We start from the raw sequence: 20335 nt of genomic DNA on the forward strand, positions 1-20335 counted from the left end.
TAACGACCTGTAACTAAATCGAACCTAACATGCTGTAAAATAAAGCTGGCTAGGATGACATATTTAGTGTGAATTCAACAAGTCACGGTTCTAAATAATATACTTATATTAATGTAGTTTGCTGCTGAGAATTATACTCAAACATTTTATTTTTATTTTCTTGTCTACACACACCTCACTTGATTTCACTCCACTGGAATTCCTCCCTTACATGCCCAAAACACAGCCTTATTCCTTGGATAAGCAGAAAGCACTAGGAAAGACATTAAGTTGGATGCAGGTACAGGGAATACACAACCAGGAGGAGGGAAACTGAGTACTCTGAAATTGGTTTTCCCTGACACTAGTGCAAATTAAGAAGTTCCATTAATGTTTTAAATTGTATATGAATGTCAAATATACATAAGAAACAAAAACATACAGTATGCTTCCTTTTCAAGCCAACAGGTAGATGTGGCAGAGATAGACCAGTGGGCTTCAAACTATTTCTGTTCAATATAGGAGCTTCTGTTTTCTTTGGCTGCTCACTACCACAGTTTTCAGTAACTTTTGCTGCTTCAATTGTGATCAAATATCGGTCACTTTCTAAGTCATCTCCAGGTTTCACCTAGTCGAGACAAAGAACAAAAGGGATAGTGTGTGTAATGGCCAGTGAAAAAATGACAGTTTATCCTAAACGTTGCAAAACGTATGCATACTGAAAGAATTTTTGTTTACAATATTGTCATAAATGAAAGCATAACACACAATATTCACTCTATCCTAGACAACTGGAGCAGACTAGATATGAAAGCAAACATTAGCCCTTAGTTTCAAATTATGTTTGTATAGGTTTTAATGTAAAAACTCCAATTTGCTCAGACTACTGAATACTGTAGTTTAAAAACTTCATTTTTTTAAAGCATCTAGCTCCTTAAATCCTAATTATTTATATAGGTCCATCAGTGTTTGGCTGTACAATAACTCAGTAATACCAAACAAACAGCTCTCCACCTCAGGAGCTTGCAACATGAAAAGGTACTATACAGATCAAAATCAAACATGTAATGGTGAGAGTACATTGTAGTTGTAATGCTTTCTAGAATAGGTAGGTCTATGAAGGATGTTTTTTTTCTTTTTGTTTTTAAAGAAATGGTGTGAAAGAATTACATACTTTAGTAGGAGGATATTCCAAGCATAGTGGGTTGCACAACCACATGCAGTGAAAACTTACTGTACGTTACTATTCATTATCCACCATAAGCACATTTGTCAGTTATCCACTGAATACATCTGCTATGTACTGCTTTGTACTGCTTTACATATAGTGACATACAGTGACATACAAACAACCTGTCCAGATGATTGTTTTCTAATGCAAAAATTTAACAGCTGCAAGGATCAGAACATTAGCAACGATAAGCTAGACAAAACTGTAGTGTATGGAATTTTGGATCATGTGAAGATAAAAGATGCTGCCTCAACTTACTATCCAAACAAGGATAAAAGCTTTTAAATTATTATAAAAATAATAAAGAAATACCTGAGATTTAACAAATACACTCTCCAAACATTGTCCTCTGTCATCAAATAAGGTTGCCTGTATCAAAATAGGATAATTTTAAACAACACTTGTGTTTCAAAAAGCAAACAGAGTGACACAAATAGAAGATGCAAGAGTAGTACTATATATGATATAGTATTAGAGTATCATACTGTATTAAACCTGAATTCTTCACCTTATTTCCTCCAATACTGGTCTTCAAAACTCCATCTTGCCATACTTTTGATTTCTTTGTCTTCTGATGAGTGTACAAGATCTTATTTTTTTTAAAAAAATGTAAATACAAATTATTTACAGTGGTCCTACATGCATATTTGAATTTTATATACAATTATAAAAATAAGACTCACAGTAAACTCCTGACAAGCCATTGCTTTGGTGAAACAAAGCAATCCAAAGGCTTACTGCAGATATTCAGATCTTCACCCTACCCAAAAGAGAGAAGGGCAGATTTGGAATTCAACTCCGCTGCAATGCAAGTGTCAGACAAAAGAGACACACATCCAGTACTTTCCCTATAAGGGAGTGGGAAGTAAGACAGGGTAAAAACTGGGTGGTGGTTCTAGTGAAGGAATTTTGAAGTTCTAAATACTCATATGGTGAAAATAAGCTAACAAAAATAAAAAATATTAGCAAAAATAGCATTTTTAGTACATATCAAGAAGAGGTCTAATTTTCAGAGGTGTTGAGCATCTTTAACTCATATTCATTTTAATGGAAGCTCTAGCTGATAATATTAGCACATCTCTGAAAAATCAGTTTAATTAATGTTTATGCACACTTTGAAAATTATTAGGCTAATAATTTTCAAACAGAAAACAACATATCCACTACTAACAAATTAAGAAAGACTTTCAAGTCCCTAGTGATTTGGTGGGGCTTCATTTTTGGTACCTAATTTTGAACACTACAAAGGGACCTGATCTTCTGAAAGTGCTGAGTACACATACTGCAAAATCAAGCCTCTTTTAGGTGTCTCAAGTTGGGCACCTAAAATCACTAGTCTCCCATGAAAATCTTGGCCTAAGGCAGTCAACAGTAATCAAAACTTTATAAAACATTTCCTCATCTTCAAACACTGACACACCAATAGAGTAGAAAAGTAAATGTTAAACATAATAACTTGTATTTATATGTAAAGACTTGCACTTACATTGGGATCTTAATCATCATTATCAGTTGCTGAGACTTCAATTAAAACACAACCAAAGGAACACAGCTAACACTGGCAATTGCTCTAACTTCTTGAAATCACTGGCTGGCTCTGTAGACAGCAATATAAGTGTTTAAAAGTAATCAAACATAAGAAAAGGCACATAGCAAGACATAAAACATGGGAAAGCTGTAGAGATTACAGAAAAAAATATGATGATTAGACTAGCTATTAAAACATAGATGAAGGGATAATGAGAATACTTAGTATATTTTAACATTCAGGTTAGGGTTGTTATATTTTAACAGTCAGAGCAGTAGAGACAAGTTGAAATATCTCATAGAATACTTTTCTAGTTGGTCCCCAAAAGGTATTTTTGAAAAATCATAATATGCTGATTATGCTGTTAGCAGATAAACAGATATTAAATTAGAATATATTTTCTTTCTATATAAATGTATTTACAACTGAATCAAAAACATGTATTAGAAGATAAAATATATTCATGCTTTTTCTCATGACAATGTCTCTCAAGCTGTGCTACCTTTTTCATTATGAATTCCAGTTTTAAAGTGTCTTGTCTTTCAACTTCTTAAATTCTACACACTCACCACAAGGTGGCTCCGAACCTTTACCTATAAATTTATTCTTCTCAGTCTTTGTACTGTTTAGAGAGATATATGGAAAATCATGTTCCCAACTGTGCAATTCACAGATTCTGTGGCCCATCACCATTCTTGTAACAATACTAGAAGTCTGCACTTTCCCCTTACTTGAGCTAATAACAATGCTAAATCAAGCCATTTTACACAAAGATGGTTACTTAAGAGCAGAATGGGAATTTTCAGATAGTCTTCATCTCATCCCAAGTAACAAAATGGAACAAGAATAAGAATGGAAATTATAGAATCTGTTGGTGAAAGCCTTAACGACCTAGAATAAATCAGCAATATTGATAATGCCTAATGTTAAAAATAAGACCGTACTGCATAGTTTCTATGAAAGACAGTATCTTATAATGTTTTCATAGTTACAAATTTAACAGCAGCAGAGGAAGAGAGAAATTAAAAGAATGAAAAATAATCAACTTTTCTTTCTGATCCAGCACTAATTCCTAGAAAGTATTATGGTTCTGAAAGGATTTGTACCAGAACAAACTGTACTCATATTTCTGGCAGGGCATGAAACATTATTATTTTGCTCTCATATCACTCCCTTCATATTAAAGGTGATTAACAGCCACCATCTCAAACCATTTACAAGGGAATTTTCAAAAGTATTCCATGTTAGCTAAACACTGATCTTACTGAAGTCAATGGGACTTTTACCACTGACTTCAATGACAGCAGAGTTCAGGCAATACTGAGTGCTTTTAAAAATCCCAATGTTAAAGACTAATACTTTTTACCCTTGAAAGCTGGGTTATTAGTGTAACTGAAGTTCTTAACATTTCAAAGTTATATATTATTTTTTCCGTCTGATAGCAAGACATTAGGTGCTTCACTTTTTAGTGGTTTCTTTGATATAGCAGAGCTTTAAGAAAAAAAAAAGTGAACCAGGACTGACTTATAGCAAATCCTGTCTCTGGGGCAAGCTGATGGGAAGCACTAAGGTGACCTGCAATGGAAAGAAGTTGGGCTTCTGCTCTTTGCCTCTAGAGGCCAGAGTACTGTACAAACATCGACCAGAGGCAGTCCCTGCTCTGGAGAGCATGCATGGAGCAATCCACCCATCAGCAAGTCAACGCTAGCTAGGCTGGAGGACGCGGGTGCCGGAAGGACGAGACAGGAGGCGAGGGTAGACATGCTGCCACGGAGCGGACAGAGGGGTACGCCCCGACATCCGGGGGCTCTTGTTTTCGTCACCAGACGCGTCATGTCACTGACTGACCGTTTCTATGGAGGCGGACGAGCCCCTCCCGAGCCCACAGGGCGAGCGGGCGCTGCACTCCTGCTAGTCCTGGTGTAATAAACAACAAGCAGCCCGAGCCGGCCTCCCCCGCCCCGGTCTTTCCCAACCCCCCTGGCACGGATCGCGAGCCCAGCAGCGCTGAGCCTCTCCGGTCACCCTTAAAAGCGGCGGGGGAGGGAGGGAGGGCTGGCGACGTGAGACCGGACGCGGTTGCGCTAAGGGGCGATCGCTGTGCTGACCCCGATGGGGCCGGGTGGCGCCTGGGCTACGTCCGAGAGATGCGGGGCCGGGGGTGTCAGAGCGCCAGGAGCCGGCCCTCCCTCTCTCTTCCCGCACCTCTCGCGATCTCCGCCTTTCTCCCATGTTCAAAGGTTTCCCGCGCCGCCCGCTGTCGATGACGTTGTTTTCCAGCGCGACAGCATGGGAAGCCCCGCCCCGCCTGGCGGGCGGCGCGAGAGCCGGTCGCCAAGAGGTGGCGTGCCAGCGGCACGCGCTCACGAGCGCCCTTCGGCAGAGAACTGACGCTGGGATCCGGCGGAAGGGCAGGCGGGGGCCTTTCCCTGCGGCCGAGCGTCGCGCGCTGGTGTCGATGCTGTGACTGCTGCTGCGCCAGGGAGGGCAGGAGCCCGGGGAGGAGGCGGGTGTGGGTTCTCTGGCCGCGGGCTTCTGCGTCACGCCGCCAGAAGCCCGCAGGAGTTCGCGGCGGCAGGTGAAAGCCCGGCTCTCCGGACGGGGTGGGGGAGAGACATGGGGATTTAGGGCAACGTGTAACCCCTTCCGCCCCGCGGGCAGGGGGCGCTGCCAGGTGCTTTCTCCGCGCATGCGTCAAGGCGCTTCCGCGCGGCTCGTGCGATGGGAAAGAGGCGTTAGTGGCGTTGGGCGCGCTGGGGCGGGGGGCGCAGCTCGTCACTGGATCCTCCCTCTTGTCTGTCAGGGCTTGAGGGGGTGACTCCGAAGTGCTGTTGCTGTCCCCTGTGTCACCTCCTCCTAGCACTCCGGAGTGAGGCCATTGGCACGGGGAGGGGCAGTTCCTTTGCCATCACTGCAGTGGTGTAGCGAGGGAGTTGACTTCTGCCCTGCTGTGGTCTGCCCTCGCCTCTCTGGCCATGTCTACACTGCATTGTAAACCCGACCCACGCTTGTGCATTGGGTTGAGTATCCAGGCTGTATTGTAAACCTGGGCTTACAGTTGCTGGAGTTGGGCCCACTTGTCCAGGATGTGATACACCGATCTTCTGACTTGGGTCTGTTGCTTGAGCTGCATTCACCCTACAAAATGATAGGCCTTGGACCTAAGTCTCACGGAGTATTAGGCTCTTCCCTCCCCCCCCCCCCGCACTCCTTGGATGGGCTGATTAGTGTTGTGAGTGAATGATAAGGGGGTGGGCTCAAACCTGAGTCTGAGCCCAAGTTTCCAGTGCAGTACAGTATAGAACATACTCTAAATGACTGCAATCTAAGTTCAGCTCTGCAGCCCCCAATTCAGTTTGGTAACCCTACCATACTGCATTTACACCTGCTCAACATTATAACAAAGCTGCCAGTTCTTTTTACATGCAGCACCTTGCACATGTGAGAGTAGAATAGAATCTGGCATTGTAAGCGTTAAACATATCTCTCAGTACCACTGTGACTCGTGAACCTCTGACCCATTTCTGTTGGTTAAAAGAGGGCTTTTTTTCCTGACAAAACCACAGTTGCTTGACAGTCGCTTACATCCTGTAATTCTTGTAAATGTCTAACTTTCACTGAAGTTAACAAAAGCTTATCTGAGGAAGTATAGCATTGTTTGGCCCATAGCTTTTACTGATAAGTTTTGTTATTGTTTGTTCTTTCTATTCTTTGACTCTTTGTACATAATGTGCTGCTCCATTTAAAATCTTTTCTATTTAAATTATCTGAGCAGCTGGTGTGCATGCCAGTTGGAAATTGAACAATAATTAGAAAATACTCTCTAGGTAATAGATGTTAACTGTGAAAATGTATTAATGCTGATTTTAATATAGTTATGTAAAATCAAGTAGTTCTGACCGTTGATATTGTGCTAGAGCCGGATATTGCTATAGCTACTTTGAGTAAGAAAATAGAAAAAATTGGAAAGTACTTTGGTGAGTGCCCTATTCATAAGACAATGATTGAGAGTGCTAGCTTTTTTGATCTTTGAGCATTTTCTATGACTTCACTATGGTTGAAACCCAAGAGACTTTTTTGTACAATCCTTTGTTTTTAAAATACAAATCCAATGAATGTCAATTGTTTGACTTAATGCTGAGGCCAAGTAACCTAAACCTCAGTGGTGAATGACTCAAAGGGAATAATATGAGTTTCTTCTTCCACAAATAATAGTGTTGGTTTCCACCAGTTTTACAATACAGTGTCCAGGTTGTGACCCAGCTAATTCAAAGCATTTTCTTGTGCTGGCTACCAGAGTCATGACTAGCAATGAAAGAGGGAGGATTTCCTCTGTTGCAGGGGTGTCAGTTATTTTTTGTCACAGTCTAAATTTCTTGGTCAAGATATAGTCACGGTCCAGATTCCAGAGAAAATAATAATAATAATGATTATAATAAGTAAATAAAAATTTCTGGGTCTATTCAAAAGCGTCTGGTGGTTCGGATTTCGCCCAGGGTCCACCTATTGACTACCCCTGTTCTGCAGGATCACTCCTCCTCCTACCAGAGCTGTGGCTCTCCCTTGTCTCCCCACAAGTACATCAGCCAGTGCAGCTAAGCTGGCATGTTGAAGAAAGGTTTCTTTGCAAGGTAATAGAGCATTCATCTTCACTTCTCATCCCCTTTCTTCCCTTGAGCATCTTATTGTGACTCTGAGTCCTGGGGCAGTGCATCTTCAAGCTAGCCTTGCTCAGGACTTCTGGCAAAGTCACAACTTGGGACCTGGTTAATGCTCCCAGCGCAATCTAGAATTTGCCTAAACTAAAAGTTGGTTTTCTAATGTCCTTAATACTTGAAGCTTCCTAAATAGTTTACAGATTGGTTGGATACTGATAGTTAAGTGCTGGTGTAGACAAGACAAGCACAGCTGTCATTATGTGATGAGCTGTAGCTTTCAGAGACTTGGGATATTAAGGGGGGTGGGTGTTTGTTTTTCAGAGAGAGGATGTTGTCTGGAATACATCTATAATGCCTGAATATTTTATTTAGAGAATTGGCTTGCAGTCTTTAACTTCTAACTGGATATTCATCAGAGGCATCCTCTATCGGGTGGGAAAAAGTACCTCTAATTAATAGTACAATTTTTCCTTTAGCCTCCTTCCAAGTACTGTATTGCATTGCTGACATTTGTCTTGCTGTGTGACTTGAACTCACGTTGAACTTCTGGCTCAGTGGTCAGAGTATGACCTCACTTATCCTTTCAAATTAATTGACAACTTGTTGACCTTAAATCATCTTGAATGGTCAGATCACAGCAGGGAGATAAACTGGAATCTTGCTAAGAGGAGCCTGATTTACACAATAATCTGAAAACCATTTCCATTTTTATGCCATCTTGTTATAAAGATGAGCTTCCTCTCTGATGTTTCTTCTTACAAGCACCACTTCCTGGTATATTGTATTGCAGTACTAACCATTGGCCAAGCAATGGGAAGACTTATGTAGCTATCATGCATAAAATATTTCAACCGTTGTGATAACTTCATTTTTAGACAGCTTCCCACTTTTTCCAAGTTGTATCTGTTTTTATTTTACACATACAGAATAAAGTAGTCTGAAAGACTGGTCATTCTTAAGGTTGAAAAGTGAGCAGGCTCAAAATGAATTAGAGTTTATAGATGCCCAAGACCAAGTTTGATATTTTCTCTCTAATTATATAAACCCATGTAACTTGTTATCTTTGCTCAAGTTACATTCTGTTTTCTAAGAGCTTTATTTTATTAGTTGCCAAGAGCCCTCAATTTGCCGGTTAGGTCAGTGGGAGTTGAGGATGCACAGCACCTCATAAGATCAGGCCCCAAATAACTGAGAAAAAGGAAAACATTATTTTTAAATACAGCACATCCAGATTATAATGTAGACTTGAAAAAAACAGTATTCATCAATGAGCCCAAAAATATGGTGCTCTAAATCTTTGACAGAATATTAACAATGTAGTGAAAATGCATTTTACTGTACTCAGAAGATGTCGTTCGAAAAATGTTGGCTCGCCACATCCTTTCCTGGTATAAGTACTCGCAGAGGTGTGTTTTAGCTTTTTGATGATCTGGCAAGGACCATTTTCTTACGTGCATCCCATTTCCACCACAAGTCCAATTGTGCTGAATACTACCGTCAAGTGTTAAAATTCATTTTGGTGTGGGATTCCTCTACAAAGAGACTGTTTTTAAACTTGGGGTTCAAACCAGAAACTCATGCAGCCAGATCCTTAGCTGGTGATAAGCAGCATAAACTTCTGGAAAGACAAGGAGGGTAAGGTAATAACTTTTATTGAACCAACTTCTGTTGGTGAAAAAGATGAGGTTTTTGTGCTTATGCAGCTCTTCTTCCTAGGACCAACATGACTACAGCAACACTGCAAACATAAAGCTCTTGGAAATTATTGGATGGGAGGTGCAATAGAAGAGCAAAGCAGTATTGCCTACTATTTTTACAAAGTTATGTTTAATTTTCAGATGACAGAATGACTGGCATAGAGAATGAAACTGTAAGAGGCAAAGCCATGGAAGAGGAAAGCACTGAACAGAAAAAGGAACGAGAGAAAAAGAAAAGGTCCAGGGTTAAGCAGGTGCTGTCAGATATTGCAAAACAAGTAGATTTCTGGTTTGGAGATGTCAACCTTCACAAAGACAAATTTCTCCGAGAACAAATAGAGAAATCTAGAGATGGATGTAAGTTTGCTCTTAAATAATAGAAAAAGTGGTAAACAAATTTCCGTTTTGAATTGTAATTTCATCTGCAGTGGTGGTGGTCTGAATTATTGCATATATAAATTATAGAGGCATTCTGTATGTGTAGCTGCTGTGGAGGAAAAAAGCCCATTCAAGCAACTGGAGCAATGACAGTCCATTCATAAGAGAGATATGGGTACTGCTCATATGAGGAATCTTATTTATTCTTATTCTTTTCCTTCCCTTACAGCCAATTATGATGGTGCTTTTGGAGAATCTTCATGGGTGAAAATTTGTGGTTCTTTTGATTTTGTTTTTGTTTTGGTTGTTTTTGTTTTACATCAGTGAAAATGATAGGAAAGCATACAATCTCACTATTAATATTTGGTTTATAATGTAGCTGGTATGGAATCATGGAAGCTCCCACTTTAATTTTGCTTTTGGTTTTGTTCCAGCTTTTTTTATTTTGTGTTTTAGATATGTTTGGATGAGCGAATGGTTGTTTCTTTGCATGGCAAGGAAGACTAGTGAGAGTTCTGTAGTCTGTCCTTTGATTTTTGTTTGTGTGGTTTATTTGACTTTTACCTTACAAAAGCAAAAAGCTACAGGTGTGTCAGATTTTTTGGTTAGGCTTCTTAAAGAACCACAGAATACCTGTCATTTAAGATGGAAAAGGTTCTTTCCGCTGTATTGTGCTATGTGATGTGATTTTATGATGCTAGTACAGGCTCAAAGGTCCTTTGATTTTTTTGGTAAGGTATTGTGGACATCCTCCTAAGTGGGATTGTATGCTAAATGAATGTACTAGAGTTACTTTATATCAAATGCTATGCAATCTAAAAATGATGTTAAAGCCCTCTTCCAAATGGCTATATTTTAACCTTTTTTCTGCATGTTAATGTTAAATAAACTTGGTAAAAAAATTTACCAGTACATATATTGCAACAGTTTCTGTCAAACTTTTAGCAACATAACTCATTGCTACTAAATAGAGGGAGTGAAGGGATCTTTTGTAATGGAAGCATTGGGTTGAATCTGAACACTAAGTGAGTGCTTGGAGGAAAGGCACCTCTTCAGTACAAAAGATTTTTACATTATAAAACCACAATAGAAAGGGGGTTTTCTTCATTTATTTCCAAAGAGAATAGTTACCAGTGGGAGCTGAAAGAATAGATCAAAATTCCTTTGGGAAGAAAGTTAATGGGGAAGAGAAATAAAATCTAAGCTTACTGAAACCCTAAATTACAGATGGTAAAAATCTACTTTTATGTAAGTTCTTGTCAATACTCAAACCAGAGGTATGCTCTTGCAGTTCTTATGCATGGAAATGGTCCCAGTGGCTTCTATGGTACTTTAGAACACCTAGATAATACTGATCTGCTGCTCATGTGAATGAGACCTAAATATGCTTTCCTTTTGAACTTGTTTTTTTTCCCTCCTCCAGATGTTGACATATCACTTCTTGTATCATTCAACAAAATGAAAAAATTGACGACTGATGGGAAATTGATAGCCCGAGCAGTTAAAAGCTCATCTGTTGTGGAAGTGTGTATTGTTTTTTCATTCTTTTTTAGCTGCTATTACTGTAGTTGGGGTGGCAGATAAGACTAGAAAATGCTGCCCTAATTTGTCTTTGTTGCTCTTAGCTGGATTTAGAGGGAACTAGAATCAGAAGACGTCAGCCACTGGGTGAGCAACCAAAAGATGTGGATAGTCGTACTGTATATGTGGTAAGGTTGCATCCGTTACATGTCTCATGTGTAGAAGGTTAATGGACTATTTTTGTTTTTTATGAAGGTTAATTTTAAACTTATTTCTTACTGAATTGTAGACTGTAAATTCCACAGCACCTGGTCTGTTTCTGTCTTGTAAAGTGCCACGCCATGAGAATGAATAAAGGATTAGAAAGCATGCCTTATAAATATAGACTCAAGGAGCTCAATCTGTTTATCTTAACAAAGAGAAGGTTAAGAGCTGACTTGATTACAGTCTACAAGTATCTACATGGGGGAACAAATCTTTAATAATGGGCTCTTCAATCTAACAGTGAAAAAGGTATAACATGATCCAATGGCTGGAAGTTGAAACTAGACAAATTCAGACTGGACATAAGGCATACTTTTTCATAGTGAGAGTAACTAACCGCTGGAATAATTACTAAGGGATGCATGGATTCTCTGTCACTGATAATTTTAAAATCAAGATTGAATTTTATTCTAAAAGATATGCTCTAAGTATTATTTTGGGGACATTCTATGGCCTCTGTTATACAGGAGGTCAGACTAGATGATCACAGTGGTCCTTTCTGGCCTTGGAATTATGAATCAGTGAACCAGTTAGGATAATGAACAATAAATAATGAATACTAGCTGGTACTTGAGGCAGGTTGTTAATGGAATTAGAAGACTGGAGAACAATGCAGCTTTGGTGAAAGGAAATGATCTTCTTCATAACATAAATATTCTAATGTCCCTTTTACTACTGCTTTTCTTTTGCTGTTAAATCAAGATGCAGCATATAGAGTGAATGATTGAACTCAAATTAACTGTTAGCAAGATAAGCAAGATCTATTTTAACACACAAGGGGTTGTGTTATATTGGAGAAATTTTCATGTATTTTCCTGCACTATTGCTTCCACAGTTTGTAACATAAGAGGAGCTGTGCTGATACAGACAAGTGCTTAAATATATATATATATTCTCTGAGAGTAAACAAGGCTTTAGGATGATGATAAAGATGAGCTGGATGAGTCTGACAGATAATCTAGACCTATTTTATAGGTCATTTATAGAGCGTACAATACAATAGTAGTTATTAGTTTTAGAAGTACCATCATGTTTGTTGCAAATCTGGTTTGCCCTATAGTATCATCAGTCTTTTGATAGCAGAAAGCTCCTAAATTGGTTGGTTTCAGTGTTTTATTTCTGGAAAACCCTTCCAGTATCTATGCACTGTGTCTATACTGAGATCTTTCTGAAAATCGCTATATTGCTACAGCACCAACATACCAGCAGTGCTAGCAATGGCAGTAAAAAATGCTGCTGGCTGATGTAAGCTAGTGCTCCCTCTGAGGAGCTGTATTCTTGGAAGATTTTCAGAAGGAGCTCTGTGTAGCCAGTTCCCATTTCACTGGGGCATTACCTAGGAGTCCCTTGGACTTCAGAGAGCTTTTATGGCTCGTATCAAAGTAGGTATGTAGCAGGAGCCATTAGGGGAATTGAGTTTTCATTGAACTAGCATTTTTTTTATTTGTAGTACCAACTTTTTGTGATGGCATGTATTCGGTAACCACCATGTCGGTATATACATGTGCAAAGTACCACAGCTCTCCAGATCAGTAAATAACGTGGGTTGCTCTGATGATTCTAGAGAATAAAGTATTTATACAGCAGCTCCTTTCTTTAACAACAAATAGTGATGGCTGGGCTTTTGTTAAGTGTGGTGTGATAGTGCTAATAGAATTCCCGAACGCAGTTGTAAGCTCTCCTTATTCCAAAGCTCTTCAAATATTTTGAAACTTTTCTGTCAATATTATTTGAAGTAAGCCTATTTTAATAAGCTATTTTAATAAGCTAGTTAGTTAGGCTTTGATTTGAAATTGTTGTAAAAAGAATCATTGGTGTATATTTTGTAGACCACCAAATTTCCAAAGTTCTTATATGGAAAGTAATTTACAATATATATCTGATCCTTCTTACCACCTACAGATTTTTTTAAAAAGAGAGAGAGACCAATGGTTTTTTTTTTTTTTTTTATACAGAGATTAAGTAAATTTCAAACCCTGCTAAATCACTTCTTTTGAAGCGCAACCATGGGGCGGTATAGTTCTATTAGGGTATGTCTGCACCAGGGGTTATCAACCTTTTTATTTCTGAGGCACCCCCCACCCAACATACTATAAAAATTCCACAGCCCACCTGTGCCACAACAACTGTTCTTCTGCAAATGCAGTAGATTAAAAGCCAGAGCCGGGGTTAGGGAACAACAAGCAGGGCAATTGCCCGGGACCCCACAAAGCTAAGTTGCTTGGGCTTTGACTTCAGCCCTGGGCAGCGGGATTCGGGCTTCAGTTTTCTGCCCTGGGCCCTAGGGAGTCTGACGGTGGCCCTGGTCTCTGATTTATGTCAGTGAACCCCCCCTGAAACTTGCTCGCAGCCCCCAGGGGGCCCCGGACACCTGGTTGAGAACTGCTGGTCTACACAACAATAAAACATCCTGCGACTGGCTTGGTTTGCGGGGCTCAGGCTGGAGGGACTCAGGCTTCAGGGCTGTAAAATCTGTGGTGTAGATGTTTGAGCTCAGACTGGGCCCTGAGCTTGGGCTCCAGTCCAAGCCTGAACATCTGCACCACAGTTTTACAGTCCTGCATCCCAAGCCCAACTCGCCTCACCCCAGCCAGCTGCAGGTGTTTAAATGCTGTGTAGGTATTCCCTAGGGCTATGTCTATACTGCAGTGAGACACCTTCGACTGGCCTGTGACTAGAGTTTTGGGCTAAGGAGATGTTTAATTGCAATGTAGACATTTGGGCTAGGGCCTGAGCTCTGGAACTCTCCCACCTTGCAGAGTCCTAGAGCCCAGGCTGCAACCTGAGCCCAAATGTCTACATCACAATTAAACAGCCCCTTAGCCTGAGCCAACTGACACAGGCTAGCTGAAGGATTTTTAACTGCAATGTAGACACACCCTTAGAGTCCTTGATAAGTTCTGCTTCCATACTAGAGAAGGGGGGAGAGAGGTTTTTGTGCAGGATCAACACAAAGGCCGCTTTTGTAGCTTCAGATGAATAGGAACACATCCTTTGCATATCACAAAAAAATCTGCTACTGCACTTGGGCTCACGGGGACAATAGCGTATTTTTCAGCGTATGCACAATGCACAGCTCCATTTTTGAAACAAGAATAAAGTCCATGTAATGTATTCCTTTAAGGAGTCGCTTCATTATCTTACCTATAAAAAGAAACTTCCCTTAAGGCTTAATTGAAGTTTAAATTTCAAAACAAGTTTTACAAAGATAATCTTACGGTTAATAAACTTTCTCTGCTCTACTTTCGACTCCCTAGCAGTGCGTAATTGTTTCTGGTGCTGTACATATCCCATTAAATATTTTATGTAGTTTTAAATTCACTGACATTTAGATTGTATCAAAACTATAATGGAATGTGCTGCTCAGGCAGGCAGAGCCCATACTAAACCAATCATTTAACAAGAAGTTTCTCTCTCTTTTGGAACAGTGTAGTGTCTTGTCACTAAGTTCTTCAGTTAAAACCTTTTGAGAAAGATAAACCCGTTGGGAGACTAAATAATGCTGATATTGCAATTTTTGTTTCTATAAGTGTTCGAAGATGTATCTTGTCAAAGGGGCCACCCATAAGGGCATCTTTAGAAAGGTATAGGAAGCTATTCCTGAACTAGAAAGAGCTAATAGTTTGGACAAGCTTCCACTGTCAGCAATAAGGGGAAGCTAGTAGGAACTGAGGCAGGCTGTCTGCAAGTTGCCAAAATGTGTGGCATAAAATTGTCAATTCATATGTGCCTATTGCCCAGGTGACTGGCTGAAAACCCCGCACTGGTCATCACTACAGATGGGCAATTAGCATACTAGTGCTCATCATAAAGTTTAAAAACTAAAGAGCTACCAGGTTTAATTTACCAGTTCTTTCACTAGTGCTTGTTTGTTGTTGCAAATGAACACCTATTTGTCTGAACTGTGAGTTACCCAAAGTCAAAAAAACATTGTGTTGTGAACTGATTGTTTCAAGCCAATGAGACTGCACTGGCTCAAGGTTCCTTATGCATGGATGTGATTGCAGAATTGAGTTTCTGGTACAGGAAATGAGAAAATAACATCTATCAAATGTACATTGTTGTTTTTACCAAGGGTACAGTTTAAAGTTGTGGTGGGTAACCTGCGGCCCGTCAGGGTAATCCACTGGCGGCCCGTGAGACAATTTGTTTACACTGACCGTCCGCAGGCACGGCCGCCTGCAGCTCCCAGTGGCCAGGAATGGCAAACTGCGGGCGGCCGTGCCTGCGGACAGTCAGTGTAAACAAACTGTCTCGCAGCCCGCCAGTGGATTACCCTGATGGGCCGCAGGTTGCCCACCACTGGTTTTAAAGTGACATTTCCAGATGAATGCTAAAACCTGCTGTTCCCCATACTGATTAATTTACTATTATTTATCTACCTATTTCATTCAGTAAGCAAACTTGTCTAGAAATGTGAAAATATTTCCTAAATTTTTTTTAGGTATTTCATTGAAAACTCTTAAATAGCTAGCAGTACTAGGCTACGTTGAGCCTCTGATACTGTGATAACTGACTATATGGGAACATGTATATTATATTGCTAAAAGAGATATGTTTCGTCTTTTTTTTTTTTTTTTTTTTTTAGGAGCTGCTTCCCAAAAATGTCAACCACAGTTGGATTGAGCGGGTATTTGGGAAATGTGGTAATGTAGTTTATGTCAGTATCCCACGTTATAAGTCCACTGGAGACCCAAAGGGATTTGCATTTGTTGAATTTGAAACAAGAGAGCAAGCAGACAAAGCTATTGAGGTAGGCCCATCTTTAACACTTCTTTCCAGGTCATAATTAAGACTACGATTTAGTCATGGGTATTTTTAGTAAAAGTCACCGACAGGTCACAGGCAATAAACAAAAAGTCGGAGCCAGTGACCTGTCCATGACTTTTACTAAAAACACCCATGACTAAATCTTAGGTGCTGGGGGAGAGGGGGTTCTCCAGCAGACGCTGCTGATCTGGGGGAGGGTGCTCTGGTGGCCGCTGCTGCTCCAGGGGGGTGGGTCCCCACCACTGCTTCTCTAAGGATGGGGGCAGCCCAGGGGGTCCCGCCGCCACCACTCCTCCGAGCCACGGGGTGGTGTCTGGGACCAGCTGCCTGGGGCTGCCCAAGCAGCGGCCGGTGTGGCTGGTTCCGGGCCAGGCACGGCTGCTTGGGCAGCCCTGGGGTCAGCAGCTGAAGCTGCAGAAGTCACGGAGGTCCTGGAAAGTAAAGGAATCCATGATTTCCGTGACCTCAGTGAAAGACTCACAGCCTTAGGCATAATAGAGTGGCAAACGTGAATAGTCTCTAGTGCTGTAAAGGGAAGTGGAAGGGAAACTTAAATACAGGAATTCTCAGAAATAATATAATTTCAAAGCCTGGATATCACCTTGATTTTTTTTTTTGTCATTTTTTCCCCCCAAAACCTGCAAATAGCTTTACAAACTGTAAAGTTTTCTAATTCAATTAAATTAAGTGAAGCAAATAAGAGAAACACACACTGATATTTTCTCCCTTAATTTAATTGGGCTATTTTTTAGCTCCTTTTGAACCCAGAATAAAAGTGTCTGTTTATGACAGCAGCAAAATGGGAATGAAATGGCCTCGCACAGCTCACTGGAAGAGGATAGTGAAGGTATTAATACTAACTTTTATCATAGCTTTGTGGTGTGGTCTTAAGGTTTTAGAAATTATCATTCCATAGCCCAACAAAAACAAAAGTAAAACTGTTGTATTGGCCAAAGGAGCCAGTAAACTAATGACTTGAAGACTAATAAACTTTTAAGCAGTGCTTGTGGACCAATTATCCAAAAGAAGGTGGTTCCCCCTCGGTTGGATTCTTCAGAGACCACATCTTTCTAGAATGAGTGTAGGGGCAGTATATATTTTTAGTAATTATTTCTTTTTGGGGGGAAGGGTATTCCGCTGTGAATAAATTTAGTTTTTAAATAATATTTTGTTGATCTTAAATACTTCCTATTTTTTTTTTAATTTAAGTTTTTGAATAATCCACCAGAAGAAGCACCAAGAAAACCTGGGATGTTCCCCAGAACAGTAAAAAATAAGCCTGTTCCTGCGCTGAATACAAGTGACTGCAGTGTAGTGGGTAAGTATTTTGGGAGGGGAATATTTTGGGCATAGTAATTTTTAATTCAGACATCTTAAACTCCTTTTGCGTAAACTCCTTAATTAATCTATTAATTTAAAACTTTATTGAAACAGAAATTTGTAATTTTTTTTGTTTTCCTTGGCAAATATGGGTTTAGGAAGCAAAACTGGAATACAGAGATGAAGCATCTCTGTTTTCAGTAGTAAATTTCTGCCTCTCTTTTCTTCCTTGAATAAGGATGAAAATGTCCTTTCATGCTAACCAAGAAGCAACATTGTTTGCTTTCATACTAGCAAACTAAGCTGTACTATTTATTAATCATCATTTAAACAATCACCATGAGTCCCAGTCAAATTTTTCACACTAGCATAAAAACATTTAGTATTGAAGAGAAGGCTATAAATTACAATAGCAAAATTACATTTAAAGATTGTTAAGGCCATTAAAACCAAAATGTGACCACCTAACAGATCTTGGATGGCAATCATCTGGCATTTTTCTTTCTGTTGAACTTGTTAGCTGTATTTCTTTACCAGTTCTTTCACTAGTAGAACCAGAGAAATTTGCCAGAATTTTACTGTCTGAACATCTCACTGAGGATCCTTCACAGTCTTCATAACTCCATTGCCTCTGAGCAGAGACTTCTAAATGTCAGTAGAATGTTTGCTCACAGAAACATGGGAAAATTGCCAAGGGAAAGCCCTTCAATATGCTTGAGCAGTGGTTCTGTAAATGATCTGTAGATTAACTTTGATAGCATAATCTTTCAAGGAGCATGATTATAGTTTCAGTTGATTTGCCCAGCTCATTCTTACCTTGTTTTTGACGGAGGAGCTCACTTTGTCTCATAAAGGGTCTTGAGGCTCCCTCCATTCATACAGTGAGTTTCCCCATCACATCCATCATTTTTCTGGCCAATGACTGACTACTCTTTTATTAACAACAAGGCTTTGCTCCTTAATCATTTGTAGTAGTGATTGGTGTGAATCAAAAGGTGGAGGTGCCGCTTCTATGTCAGGGCCTGACTGTGCTGCTTCTCAGTAGTGTTCCCAGCCCGTGCCAGTCTGGAAGCAAATAAACAGTACTGGGTATCAGACCTAATTTTCCCTCATTACAGTACAGATAACCTCCCTATTAGGTAATTTGGCAGGCATGTAATTCTTGCTATATACAAATTGTGATAGATTCAGTGGGTTCATAAAAGCAGTTATGACATTTTCCCAATATCTACCAAAGGTTGGGTCTCCCCAATAGAACTCATAATTTGTCAGCCAGCTTTCCTATTTACTTGTCCATCTTGACTCAGTAAGGACCCTTCTCTTTCCTGCCAACCTCCAAAAGCAGCCAGTTCCAGGCAATGTTGTAATCACATACAAATCGTGAGGAAGAGCAGGACTTTACCTCCAACCCTTTCAGGCACTCTTGATTCTCTCTGCTAACTCAACAGGAAGCATTCTAGGAAACCTCTTCTCAACCTTCGCTTGCAAGACCATGCCCCCCCTCTATATTGGGAGATTCCAGCAAAAATCCCTCTAGTTTTATCTCATCTCCCTAAAATAATCAGTAAAGCCTTCTGGGACTATCTCTTGCCTCTTTCCAGTAATTGCAAAGAAGTTTTACAGGATGATCCCCATCCCAACTTTCCCAGGAACTGAAAATTGAACTTTGATCTCTTCATATGAGGGCATGTTGTGCTACCTCTATGTAGTTAGGCTCTCTGATCTAATCTAAACTTTCATCAGGAATGCTAATTGACAAAGTTTTAAATGTGGTGTTTTGCTTTATACAGAAGAGAAGAAGAAGAAGAAGAAGAAAAAATCCAAAATGAAGAAAGAGAGCAGTGTACAGTCAGCTGCAGAAATGAAAGAATCAAACATGGACACTACTGCAGATCAAATAAGCAAGTCAAAGAGACACAGAACAACATCTGAGTGCTTGGAAATGGAAGTATCTGGAGTCCATAGGCAATCTTCTAAGAAAGAGAGAAAAAAATGGGATAGAACAGAAAGCCCAGAATTAACTGAGGAAAGTAGGCTAGGGAAGAGAAAAAGAAGCAACTCTGGAGATGTAGAGGCATTAGGTGCAAAAGTCAAGAAAACTGCTCAAAAAGATGATGTTCATTCTGCAAAAGAAGAAACGACAGAAGCTCAAAAGGATTCCAAAGGTAAAAATATTATTGAATTTTGTAACTTTTGTATTTCCTTTTAGCTGCAGAAAAGCAAAATTAAAGAGAGATGGATTTTGGCAATCTTCCAGAGATAGTGAAAGGTGGGTTTGCAGAAGAGGAAGAAGTGGGAATTGGGGAAGAGATTGGGAGCCAAAAAAGAATTTCCTTCTCAGTGTTAGAAATCTTATTGTTAGGGTGTAAGTAAAGGCAAATCAGTTCCTGAAAACCCACTTCCTTATGGAAAGGTGGAATTTTGGATGAGTTAGTACCTTGTGGCAGACAAGTGAAGGAGTGGGGAGCCCAGTAGGAGTCTAGGCTAGAGAAGAGCAGGGTTCCATGAAAGGAGGAGGGAGTGAAGGAGCTGTGCATAGAGGGAGGTGGGGGGTACATGCTCATGGCTTTGGGAGGGATGGCTTCAGAGGTTACTAGGCCTAGTACTTGGACTAGTGTGTATTGGGTAAATTTATGTGCTAAGGAGAGTGGCAATGGATTCAGACATTGGACACCAATTACTTTTTATCAAAAGGACTTTAGTCTTTTGAAGCATTATTAGTGGTATTTGGGCCAATAGCTGGCAGATACATAAGGGTTCAGAGAATGAGTTGAGGAATATGTAGAGTTGGATGTCATTGCTCATAGAAGTTCTGTCAAGTTTAAAGCTAGCACAGAGACATTCCAGAGAGATGAGCTTGATGGAGAATAGCAGAGCGACTAGATCAGATTTGAGGCTCTTCTCAGAAATTAATACGGTTTACAGGGAAGGCTCAGACCTGGTGTGGGCAGCTGGAATGCCATTGAAATTAGGTGTAGATTTAAAAACT

General features: G+C 40.1%; 2 protein-coding genes across 4 annotated transcripts in view; one reads left to right on the forward strand and one right to left on the reverse strand.

Moving 5' to 3' along the window:
* The window catches only part of ZGRF1 (zinc finger GRF-type containing 1), a 49073-nt gene extending 44093 nt beyond the window's left edge, over positions 1-4980 (reverse strand). The window contains 6 exon segments of the mRNA XM_075127581.1: positions 422-607; positions 1523-1579; positions 1719-1799; positions 1894-1970; positions 2697-2807; positions 4263-4980. Coding sequence (XP_074983682.1) covers positions 422-607; positions 1523-1579; positions 1719-1799; positions 1894-1914 — 345 coding nt within the window. The 5' untranslated portion in view covers positions 1915-1970; positions 2697-2807; positions 4263-4980.
* An 83-nt stretch (positions 4981-5063) lies between these two features.
* The window catches only part of LARP7 (La ribonucleoprotein 7, transcriptional regulator), a 36094-nt gene continuing 20822 nt past the window's right edge, over positions 5064-20335 (forward strand). Inside the window, exons 1-8 of one of the 3 annotated variants that reach the window (XM_075127582.1) lie at positions 5064-5316; positions 7266-7369; positions 9235-9450; positions 10895-10995; positions 11097-11180; positions 15845-16009; positions 17236-17344; positions 19137-19511. In XM_075127582.1, the coding sequence (XP_074983683.1) occupies positions 9243-9450; positions 10895-10995; positions 11097-11180; positions 15845-16009; positions 17236-17344; positions 19137-19511 (1042 nt within the window). In that variant the 5' untranslated portion in view covers positions 5064-5316; positions 7266-7369; positions 9235-9242. Of the gene's footprint in view, positions 5317-7265; positions 7370-9234; positions 9451-10894; positions 10996-11096; positions 11181-15844; positions 16010-17235; positions 17345-19136; positions 19512-20335 lie in introns of those variants that run through there. The other 2 variants (XM_048846857.2, XM_048846858.2) reach the window with 2 other exon arrangements.

The sequence above is a fragment of the Caretta caretta genome, chromosome 4 (genome assembly GCF_965140235.1).
Source record: "Caretta caretta isolate rCarCar2 chromosome 4, rCarCar1.hap1, whole genome shotgun sequence".
NCBI lineage: Eukaryota > Metazoa > Chordata > Testudines > Cheloniidae > Caretta > Caretta caretta.